Source organism: Nematolebias whitei, chromosome 14, assembly GCF_014905685.2.
Source record: "Nematolebias whitei isolate Nwh7 chromosome 14, NemWhi1, whole genome shotgun sequence".
NCBI lineage: Eukaryota > Metazoa > Chordata > Actinopteri > Cyprinodontiformes > Rivulidae > Nematolebias > Nematolebias whitei.
Window position 1 is genome coordinate 21577768 of NC_056511.1, and position 11238 is coordinate 21589005.

General features: G+C 42.2%; 1 protein-coding gene across 1 annotated transcript in view; it reads right to left on the reverse strand.

The window, feature by feature from the left end:
* Positions 1-11238, reverse strand: part of ltn1 (listerin E3 ubiquitin protein ligase 1) — a 26967-nt gene that overhangs the window by 3409 nt on the left and 12320 nt on the right. The window contains exons 9-29 of the mRNA XM_037687990.1: positions 10555-10702; positions 10212-10469; positions 9750-10061; positions 9320-9529; positions 9190-9231; positions 8917-9106; positions 8566-8805; positions 8331-8484; positions 8110-8260; positions 7789-7990; positions 7521-7677; positions 5952-6065; positions 5716-5843; positions 5495-5636; positions 3992-4136; positions 3635-3848; positions 3129-3366; positions 2102-2176; positions 1840-2026; positions 1542-1707; positions 1241-1461 (exon numbers count right to left, since the gene is read on the reverse strand). Coding sequence (XP_037543918.1) covers positions 1241-1461; positions 1542-1707; positions 1840-2026; positions 2102-2176; positions 3129-3366; positions 3635-3848; positions 3992-4136; positions 5495-5636; positions 5716-5843; positions 5952-6065; positions 7521-7677; positions 7789-7990; positions 8110-8260; positions 8331-8484; positions 8566-8805; positions 8917-9106; positions 9190-9231; positions 9320-9529; positions 9750-10061; positions 10212-10469; positions 10555-10702 — 3694 coding nt within the window. The remainder of the gene's footprint in view (positions 1-1240; positions 1462-1541; positions 1708-1839; positions 2027-2101; positions 2177-3128; positions 3367-3634; positions 3849-3991; positions 4137-5494; positions 5637-5715; positions 5844-5951; positions 6066-7520; positions 7678-7788; positions 7991-8109; positions 8261-8330; positions 8485-8565; positions 8806-8916; positions 9107-9189; positions 9232-9319; positions 9530-9749; positions 10062-10211; positions 10470-10554; positions 10703-11238) is intronic.

Below are 11238 nucleotides of genomic sequence, written 5' to 3' on the forward strand. Positions count from 1 at the left end.
CACTGAAACTGAGGCTACAGTTCACACAGACTCACTGAAACTGAGGCAACAGTTCACACACTCACTGAAACTGAGGCTACAGTTCACACACACTGAAAGTGAGGTTACAGTTCACACACACTGAAACTGAGGCTACAGTTCACACACACTGAAACTGAGGCTACAGTTCACACACACTGAAAGTGAGGTTACAGTTCACACAGACTCGCTAAAACTGGACAGTAAGAAACTGGAAACGCATTGCCTCGCCTAATGGGTCTGGATTCACTCTGAGATGCAGTGGAACTGGAGACGCACATCTTGGATGTTCAGCTGACTAATCTGCAGCAACAGCTTGATGTTCTCATGTCAGTCTGGAACAGAGCCTCTGAAGAACATTTCTAACAACCATCTATGACGAGAAGAATTAAGGCAGTTCTGAAGGTAAAAGGGGTCAAACCCAGTACTAATAAGCAGTACCTAATGACAGTGTTTCCATTAACTTGTGAAACAAAATTCCCTGAATTTCCTTGATTTTTCCTTGAGTAAATTCTGAAGTTCCAGGAAATATTTCAGTCAAACAAAACACTCAGAACATGGTGTGTTAGGTGGTGGGCAGAGTCCCATTCAGAGATGACAGGAAGTATTCTGTAGCTTACGGTACCGGCATACAATAATTATTCCTAACAATTTATTGTCTAACATCAGAAAATAAAAAGCCACCATAGCCAATCAGTAAGGAAGCATGTTTTTTGTACACTGTAGAAGCAGAATGTGGACTCAATACTAGATTACCTACATTAACACATGTTCAAGTCAAAAATGTTTTAATTAGCAAATCAGATTTCAAATTCTCTGAAGTTCCCTGTCTGGAATATGTTAGTCATTTTCCAGGTTTTCTCTGATTTCCAGAGTAGTTGTGAACCCTGAATAAAGTGGCCAGTGAGTGCGTTTAGAGAATTAAAAACAAAAACAAAATGACAGCCTGTGCAGAAAAATGGAACCTTCAGATCTGAAGAGAAAAAAGAATTAATTAAAAAATGAAAAGAGTCAAAATATCACATGATGAGTTTCCATCAAACCTCTATCAGCAGTTTGACTCAGTATGCCGTTTCCTATTATTGCATGATGGATGTGCTTACTTTCATTAATTTTGACATTAACTGCCCATTGGACAGAGGGAACTAAATTGAGTTGAACCACTAATAAGTGAAGGCTGGAGCGTTTGGAGTGCAGACGTGCACGGTCTGTGCTGACTTACAGTCATGCTGTCAAACATCTGAGTGCTGCTGTGGACCGAGGAAATCTCCTGGGCTGACAGAACAGGACTGACGTATTTACTGGTGAACTTCTCCACAGCTGAGCTCACTCTCTTCTCCTGGCTGGTCCACCACAGTCGCACCATGGCAGGCAGGTCCTGCACCGTGCTGTAGAAGACGTTGCACGCCAGGTGAGGGAGCTCCCACCTAACGCTCTCATTCTCTGCAACATCAGGAAAACAAGTGAAGCTCGCGTATGTTTCAGTGTAGAGAACGAGCACAAGTGTGTGTCTTTCTGCTTACCGTCAACGGTCAGAATCAAGGTTTCTGTAAAGAAGGTTTTGGTCTCCTTTGTCTCGGACTCGTGTCCTGGATAAACCGGGTTCTCTGGCATCATTTTGAAGAGATGGAGGAGCAGCTTGTTCAGAGAGCAGCTCCTCTTAAGATATTGAGCATAATGGGCACGCAGCTACATACAAACAGGAAGAGCGATCAGTACAGTCACAAGACCTGAAAACCAACATTTCTTTTCTCACAAAAGCCCCCACCTGGACCAACTAAAACTAAACAGCTGTCCAGTGACTATTTGATCTGGACTTACGTGGGATGGGGAGGATTTAAAAAACGTGAGAAGCAGCTTCCAGGCCAGCAGGTATCCCAGGATGCAGGAATACTCCACACTAAGGGGCTGGACCACTGCAAACTCCCCCACTTGGACCCCTCCAAGTATGTTCTCACACAGCTCCTCACAGGTCGACAGGATGGCCATGAGCGAAGCCGGAGGAGAACTGAGAATAAAACCATTAAAAAAGCATTACTTACCCACCACATGTGAAAATCCCCACCCCCATTTTCTGACTTACAGACATGGCTCATCTTTGTCATCATCACACCTGCTGTCTCCGTCACCATCACACTCCGGCAGCTGAGGCATGACCCTGCAGAGGCCCAAACCAGGTACGTTCATTTTGTTTCTATCTAATATCGATAACAGTAACAGTATCAAAGTTAGTCATCGAGTTCCTCAGGGTTCAGTGCTTGGACCAATACTCTTTATCTTATATATGCTTCCATTAGGCAAAGTTATTAAACAACAATATATAAAGAAATAAATTATAAACTGAACTGAATTAATATTCTTTAGCTATGTTTACATGGGCATAATCGGATTAAACGGCCATTTGGAATAAAAATGTTTCATGTAAACACCCTATTCGGATTATTCTTTGTGGATTCAGCTCGATTTGAATGCATTTGTAATCAGAATGAGACGGGTGGTTTATGTCAATTCATAATTCGAACGGTGCGCATGTAAACACTTAATCTATTCATTTTTTCCTGATTGTAGAGAACTGACCGGGCTGTGCATGTGCGACCTATGTTTACATCACGTGCTTCCGCCTGGCTAATGCTAATATGTCGGGGAAGCAAAACTGGTCGGTGAGCGACACAAAATTTCTACTAGAAACTTTGAAAGAGCTCAAAGTGATCCGTATTACCTGTAGCTCAGTCAGGGAGTGCAGTAACGTCTCCACCATCATTAAAACCTGTCACAGGTCCATTTTGGGAGCTCAGGTTTGTTTATGGTCATCCCGGAAATAGAACTTCTTCTTCTGTGTTTTTTTTAAAAGAGTTTATTGCTCTGCGCATGTCAGAACCTCTTTTCAGAATAAAAGTCCGCTGCATGTAAATGCTCGTCGTGAATGGATTGTGCCCATGTAAACGATACATTTGAATAATTTAATATGAAAACATTTCAATGCGGTCAAAGAATTTTGTTGATAAACACCACCCAATCCACTGATCTGCAGAGTATCAGGACAGGTAAATAAATGTGGCTTTACAGCAACAAGAAGCAGGATTATAACCTTTCTGACATAAGAGTCTTACTTTTCCAACATGTGGTGCACAATAATCTGCAGAGGCCTGGCCTTGAACAGCAGCAGAGGGCACAGAGTGTTGAGCAGTGTCTGCAGAGGCTCTGGCAGGTTCGTCTTCTGGTCTGCTATGAACCGTGGCTGCAGGGAGTTTTGGGTCAGTTGCTGCACCGGCACATGTGTCAGAGCCAAACCGACTGACTGCAGCACAGACAGGGGGAACGCGGGGTCATCCGGTTCAACAAAGGTCTCTGAGTTTAGACAACAAACAGAAGGACTGTGACGAAGAAAACCAGCACAGGAAATACAACATTTAAATCACATTCATTTTAATATTTGAAATGAATGTGTAAAAATATGATGTCTTAAATTTAATGCATGTTTGAGCTTAAACCTCAGATACAAATGAATGTAAAAAGGAGAATTACTTCTAAAGACAAATCAGTTTCAGTCAATTACAGATTTACTTTGTAAAGCGTAGTTTAGTGTAGTAATCTACTAAATAAACTCTCCACATACCAGTGATTTTAACAGGCAGAGGTAAGAGCAGGTTGTAGATCCCCTCAACGAAGAAGTCTTTCCATTCACTGGCCAGTTCTGGTGGTAACTTCTCCAGCACTTCAGGTGAAGATGATGTGAAGAACTGGTTCAGGTTTACAATCAGTGCAGAGTTCTGGCACACAAACAGCTGCACCCAGGGGTTCCACAAACTGCTCACGTTCTCACTGGCAGTCTGAGTTCAGACATAAAACCAAAACAAGAATAGATCAGCTTATTAGGAGCGAACCAGAGGATGGCATCAACTCTGCCCACTCTAAAGCCGACACCTCCTGCCTTAACGCTACAACAAAGCATCAGTATGTGAAACTGTCTCACCTCCAACCAGGCCAACATGGAGCACAGCAAGAAGTCCCACTGGAGTCCTCCAAGACCTGACGGACAGTGAGTCACCAGCCAAGACAAGAACCGCATCATCTCCACATTAAGGTTCAGCTGTTCACATGGAGCTTCAGCCAGGTTACTAAAATGCAGTAAATTGAATAATTTAGTTATCAGGAACATACAGAAACACCATCTGTTACAGTGCAGCAGAATGAAATGTGATACTTCACAAGACATAAGGTTTAAAAAAATCTCTAATACCTCTGGTATCAGGTTAAAACATTACATTATACCCTTGAAGTGGCAATAAGTAACAGTTCTCTGGGCTGTAACTGTTGTTGTTCTGAGTTAGCTCAGTTTCATTGTTCATGTATTTACTGAATACCAACTTTGTATTGCTATGCGTCGTATTTGTGGAATATTTTACTGTAACCTTGGCCAGGTCACACACAAAAAAAAAAAAAACTTAATTCAATTCAATTCAATTCAAAAATACTTTATTAATCCCAGAGGGAAATTATTTTGTTGTTGTAACTCGTTATCATTTCATTAAGATGTTATAGATGCTGATGGCTGTAGACAGGAAGGATCTCTTGTAAAGGTCCATCCCATAGTGGATCCTAAGAAACTGGCTGCAGATGCCGTCCGATCCGTCCACCCAGACTCGGCTGGCCTCTTGATTCCCCTGGACTGTAGGACCGCTTGAATGCCGGGCAGAACTCCTCCCAGAGCGATGGCCACTCCTCCCAGAAGTCTGCCGAGCTCCTCATAGCTGCAGACAGCCAACTGTAGGTGCTGAGGGACGATCCTGTTCTTCCGCTGTCGTGAGCCATGTTTCCTGCTAGTTCCAGGATCTCAGTGGTCAGGCACAGCTGGCAGGTAGATGAGAATGCGTCCATAGAACATCCTTTTCAACTCATTTGAGAGTTGGGGCCATAGTTGAGATATTATTTCAGCTTTTGAGATGTTATTTAGCTGCTGTTGTTGTAGAAAACTGCCTTGTTGCCATGGTTACGCATCATAACAAATGTCCAAAACTAAAAAAAGTTTCAGTAAAAATCCTTCCAGCTGCACAGCATTCGATACCAGAGGAAACAATCATCCAAAAAATGGGATTTACATCCAGAAAAAGAGGAATTAAAGTTTCCAAAAGCAAAATCTCAGAATGAAAGTAACAGAGCTGCTCCAACATGCAGCCACCTTGAGCGGCGCAATTCTAGAATTAGAATTGTAATCAGAATAGAATTAGAATTGTAATCTTGGTGAAAGACAAATAAAGTATATAAACTAATTTAACAAATGGCAGGAGTCAAAAGCTCAGGGGTCAACTAGATGTTCGGACACAATAATTTGTTCCTTTCCAAAATAATCATTTTTTATTTATTCTATCGCCTAAATTCATGATTTGCTTGGATTAAATAAATTCTACTCCTAGGAAGGGTTTCATGTAGCTGATGGTTATGTTTCAATAAGCCTTTGTTAGTGTTTTTACTTTACCAGCTGAAGAGGAACCAATCCTCCCTGTTGTTCCTCCACTCCATCATCATGGCCAGGACAGCATGCACAACCTCAGCCTCTACTTGTGTGTTGGCACTGAGACAACACAGCAGCACTGCCAGACACCCAGACACATCTGTAACTAATTAAATGAGACCATCACTACCAGTATCTTATAGTGTTCCATATATAGAGCTGTGGGACACATGTGAGTGTCTTACCATCGTGCTTTTGCCAGTTGATTAGTCCAGCTGTAGCCAAAGCGATGAGAGTTTCTCTGTCTTCTTTTGTCATTACTGGGCAGAGCACCTGGACTGTGTTCAGTTTGCTTTGAGACACTGGGAACAAACTGTTAAAAATATATATTTAGCATCATAAAACACCAACATCCACCACCCATCGTCTCTAAATGTTGAATCGTGTGAATTTAAATTGTGTTCTCTAATAAATTCCTGACCTGTCTGAAGTACCATAAAGTTTCCTCAGAGCAGCACCCTGAGTGACTGCCAAGCTGTTGGTGTTGATGTAGGTCTCCAGAGTCAGAGACCACAGACCTCCATCCATTACAGACCTTAAAAAGGAGAAGAAAAAAAACATAAACATAAATTAAAGCCTGACACTTCTCCGGAAATATTTATTGAAAAGACAGCCAATATAATATAATTATCAGTTTATCTTTCAGTTATTTTCAATTCATTTATTTATATAGCACCAAATCACAGCAAAGTTATCTCAGGACACTTCACAGAAACGTTCACCAAACATTCACCAAAAGCCAATTAGTAAAGTTCTCTATACAAGTTCTCATACTCGCTCTTCGTTCATGTACATTGATAAATACAAATGATATAAAAGGCTATTATAATTGAATTTTTACATGAGCTGCTCTTGTTGGTTTCCCTGAACCAGTAGTTCTCAAACCTTGGACACGTCCCCTAGGCCGGCCCAGAGCCATGCCCAGGGGTGCAATTTTTTTTTAATTTTCCCCAGGTTGAAACAGACCGAACTAATGTTGCAACGCCTCATTGCAGCACAAACCTTTTTTTAGGGACGTACAAAACAAGAAATCTATCCGTAATTATATTTGTTATTTTTCTCTTTAATAGAGTGTGAGTTTGGAAATGTGTTATCACTAAAATCAAGCATTTTAACAGAGGATCGGCCGTTCTACATCTATACTTAATTCATCTTGTTTTAAAAAAAGATACGATGAGACGTTCATCATATATTTAACGTGCTGAAGCTCCACATCAACCCAGCTGAGGTGAGTTCTTTACACCTCGATGCTCAATTCTCTTATAGTGTAATGTGTTTTTACTTTTATTTCGCTGTTATTCAAAAGGATTATATTTTTTAAATAATAGCACAGGTAGTCCTTTACACTAAGGGTGCACCAATTGCAGTTTTCTGGCCGATCACCGATTTCTAAAAAGTCTGACCTGCCGATTCCGATTTTGTCCGATACCGATTTTGTTTTATAATCAACACTGTCAGGTGTTATAAGTTCACAATGCACCTTCAATTTTCCAATCTTATTTTACTGAAAAACATACCCTTGAACAACATCCTAGAAATAATGCAAACTTGTTTTAACTGGCCATGAAGTAGTGCTCTGAAATATAAATGAAGTTCAGATAATTGTTGTGAAAACTAAAAAAAAAAATTAAAAATCAGTAAAATTGGTTTCTCGTACAAGTATCGGCCAATTTCCGATTTCCCAAAATTAAGGAAATTGTAAAGTAGGGGTGCACCGATAAATCGGCCGGCCGATTTATCAGTGCACCCCTACTTTACACGGTACTAAGTAAATAGCCAGACCTCTGACTTAAATTACTTTAATTCAATCAAAGGGATTATATTTTAAAGATCTCAGCTCATGTACTGAATACTTGAGTATTTCACACATGGCTTATATTTGGTTTGTGTCTCAAGGACAACAACAGTTTGAGAACCACTGGACTACAGTGAAACGATCTAGAGATAAATTGATCGTTTCTTTGGTCAGAGATCAATGAGTGAATCTCACCTCGAGTAGAGGGTCTCTAGGAGAGAGCTCATTGGAACTAGACTCTGGAGTCCATCCGATAGCTCCCATTCAGCCAGTAGGTTGTGATATGCAGGCACCACTGAGGGGCTGTTCTTCAGCTCCTTACACCACTGCAGAGCATACAGCAGTTCTGAAACTGGAAAACAAAAACATGCATCACAAACTGTTGAGAGGAGAATACGCTTTTAAAACTAAAATAAAAATGAAAACACGAGAATGTTCAGAGCGGGTCATCTTGGTTATGAACCTGTGTTTGGAAGGTTTGGTAGAGGGGAAGGACCCTGCTCCTCCCTTTGATCACATGACGCAGTCTGGGCCACCCTTCCTAACAAGGCACAGACACAAAGATGGGCAGGCAGTCTGTTCGACTCTCTAAACCTCCACGTGTCCTGAGAGGGGGTTTCATAAACCCCCCTGTGACGACTGGCCAGCAAAGGAATTTTGATCCACTGGGAAAAATAGATAAAAAAAAATCCCTGAATTGATTTATTTCTGTGCAAGTTTTTCCATGAAACATTCTTACAACCACTTGGTTGGTCTTGAATTAGTCCAGTGTTGGTGTGCGGACCTGAGGAGGCAGAGCCTGTCTGATTCTGGTCCAGTCTGGCTGACTGGGTGTCAGAAGGCTAAAGAGGCGGTTCAGGATGAGGGAGGCCTGGTTTCCTGCAGAGACGATTGTTTCCACTAAGCTTTGTACAGCCACAACTAAAACCTGCAAACTAAAAAAAATTATAATTGAAACACCAAGATTTATTTAGAGCTGCATCTACATAAATTTAAAGTAGTTACCTTTTAATATCCTGAAAACTTGTTAGTGCTTGATTCAGCACCCAAACAGCAGCACTGTGCAGGAAACCTCCTTCTGTCACCTCACATTCACCATGCTGCACCAGAGACTGGACTCCAGCAACACACACCTTCTTCAGCTTATCCAACAGCGACTCTTCCAAAGAAAAGAAAACGCACAAATGAGCTATTCATGTCACATTTGAATTATCTACGTCTGCAGTGCGTGAGCACCCACTGGATAGGTGAGTGTGTCTTTGATCCTGGGCAGTGAGCTGGAAAACCGTGAGCAGCAGCTCCTCGGCCGACAGCAGCAGAAGACAGTCTCGCACGGAGGAGAAGAAAGAAGAAGCCACGTCGCATATGAAGGCGATGAGGGGCTCCATGTTGCCTGCATCTGACAAACTCTTGGTCTCAGACAGAGTGGTGTGAAGCTTCTCTAAAATCTTCTCCATGTACACCTCCCCAATCCAAGACTCTGCACGCATCGAACAAATCAACATCGTTACAGCATCACATGCTGCTGCCGAGAGCCCCCACAAAAAGGAACTTTCAACCAAAATATTTTCTGCTGAATGTGTTTGTTTACCGTGGTTGTGGTTTTGAGAGAGGACAAGGCTGATGAGGGTCCAACTGTGGCTGCTTGTAGTGGACGTGGAAGCATGAGCGCTGCTCCCCACTTTGCAGAGCTCCTCTGTCAGCCCCAAGAGCTGCTCACCCAGAACTGAGCCTTTCAGCCAATCAGAGCATCTCGCATGAGCCTCAGCATCTTTACATGCCTAGTGGAATGGATAACAGATTAGTAAACAGCGTAAATGTACAGGTAAACAACAGATGTTGATTAAAAACTGAATGACTTTACCCTCTGGATAATTTGCAGGATAATTCCCCACTGCAAACCCATCTAGAAAGAAGAGCAGCAAGCAACATGTCAGCAAAGAGAACGCTTCTAATCTGTAGTTAGATGGGCAACAACAGAGGAATGAAGTTACGGTGGTGATGTGGTTGAGGATCTGCGTGGTCTCCTCCTGGTTGCAGCAGCAGAGTGAACTAAAAACCATCTCCACCAGGTGCTCAGTGTCGCTGCGCGCCACCTCAGAAAGCCACACCACCACTCGCTTCAGCAGGAACTGCACTGCAGGATTCTTCTCCCCCCTCCATTTATTGTCTTCTGGTGTTCCATCGTCAAATTCAACCAAGGCCTAAGAGAAGTCGTTTAAAGAAACTTTTATATTAGGAGAAAAATAAAATACTGCACTTTTTTTATAGCTTTCAAAGACATAAAAAAGCTACAACTTCTGCTGAATTTATATTGTGTAACTGTTCATGCACCATGTTCCACAGATGTTTGAAATGACACATCTTTTATAAATAATAAAAAAAAAGGTTTAAAAAGTCTAAAACAGCATATTTCTGACTTACACTGAAGATCCTAGGAGTGTGGAAGGACTGCAGGAGAAGTGAGAGGAAAACAAGATGTTTCTCAGAGTTTTTCTCATTCACATGCACGAGGCACAGTTGAGCCAGCTGGCACACGGCGTCTTCAAAATGTTCCGTCTGCAGGGACCCAATGGCTTTTTCATTCACAAGCTCCGACGCCGTCTGCGCAAGCTTCTCGGCACCATCTCCCTGAACAGCAGCTTTTTCATCCTCCTCTGCCTTAGACAAACACACCCTGACAGATTTCTTCTTCTGAAGGTGTTTTCTGCTTCCTCTCTCAGGATAACGCATCACCTGCTCACATATAGGAGAAATTAGCATTTCCACTAGAAACCTTTTAGGGCATGAATTGTTTTGACAGCCATATTAATCAGCTGTTTATCTCTGGTCTGAACTGGTCTATTTCAGTGAGGGAAAGCAAGAAAGATGCTGGAACAAACTCACCTGCAGCAAAATGGCTACACCCTCCAATGCCTGTGGATCTGCTTCCTCGTTGTCAACAAAACACACACACAAATGACAAATGTCCTCCCAGAAGTCAGACACAAGCCTTTGGAAGACCACCTTCTTGGACTCTTCATACCCATCACTGTATAAACCTGCTCTTCTCTCCCAGGAAATAAGCATTTCAGTGAGTAAAAGGAAAAGAGGCCCATTCTGAAGGGAAGGAGTTCTGATAGCCTTGTCCAATAAAGGCAGAAGCTGTAAAGATACAAAACAATATTTAACACAGAACTTTAGGAGATCTGAAATGAAAGGCAGATTATGCAGAACTCTTTGATCCCACCTGCTGTGAAACAAGCATGGTCCTGATTTTCGCCTGAGAAGGTTCGTCATCTACGTTTTGCAGAATGCAGAACCTCAAGCATTCGACAAAGGATGTCACTATCACCGCACTTTCTGATGGGCTCGTCTCAGCACGCTCACTGGACAAACTGACAAACAGAAATGAGACGCAAGAATGATCTCACTTAGAACGTCTACAAAGATGTAATGATTACTGAATGTATCCTGATGCATGCTCAATAATGCAGGTAGAAAAATCTAAAAAAGTTAAATCTGGTCCTCTGGACATTCAAAAAAACAAAACAAAGCAAATCAACAAAAAAATGTAGAAACGTTTCGTCTCTCATCCGAGAGACTTCCTCAGTCTGAGGAGCTGTATTCAGCTCAGTCTCTTAAATAGCACCGTCTCAGGGTGGATCAACCAGTTTTGCTGCTGACAACCAAAACCAGCTGATCACATGCTCAAGAAGGACCATCAGCATAACAATGGATCATTAGCACACTGATGGCTGTTTACTGTTCACAGAGGGCTGAGTGATACTAGCAATCACAGCATTGTAAGAGGGGGACAGTTGAACCTGGAGGCCTCCACCCCTGTTTAATGATGGACGATTTCTTTTCACAAAGATGGCCTCCTTTACTCCTCTCTCAAACCATCGTTCCTCTCTGTCCAGGATGTGAACAT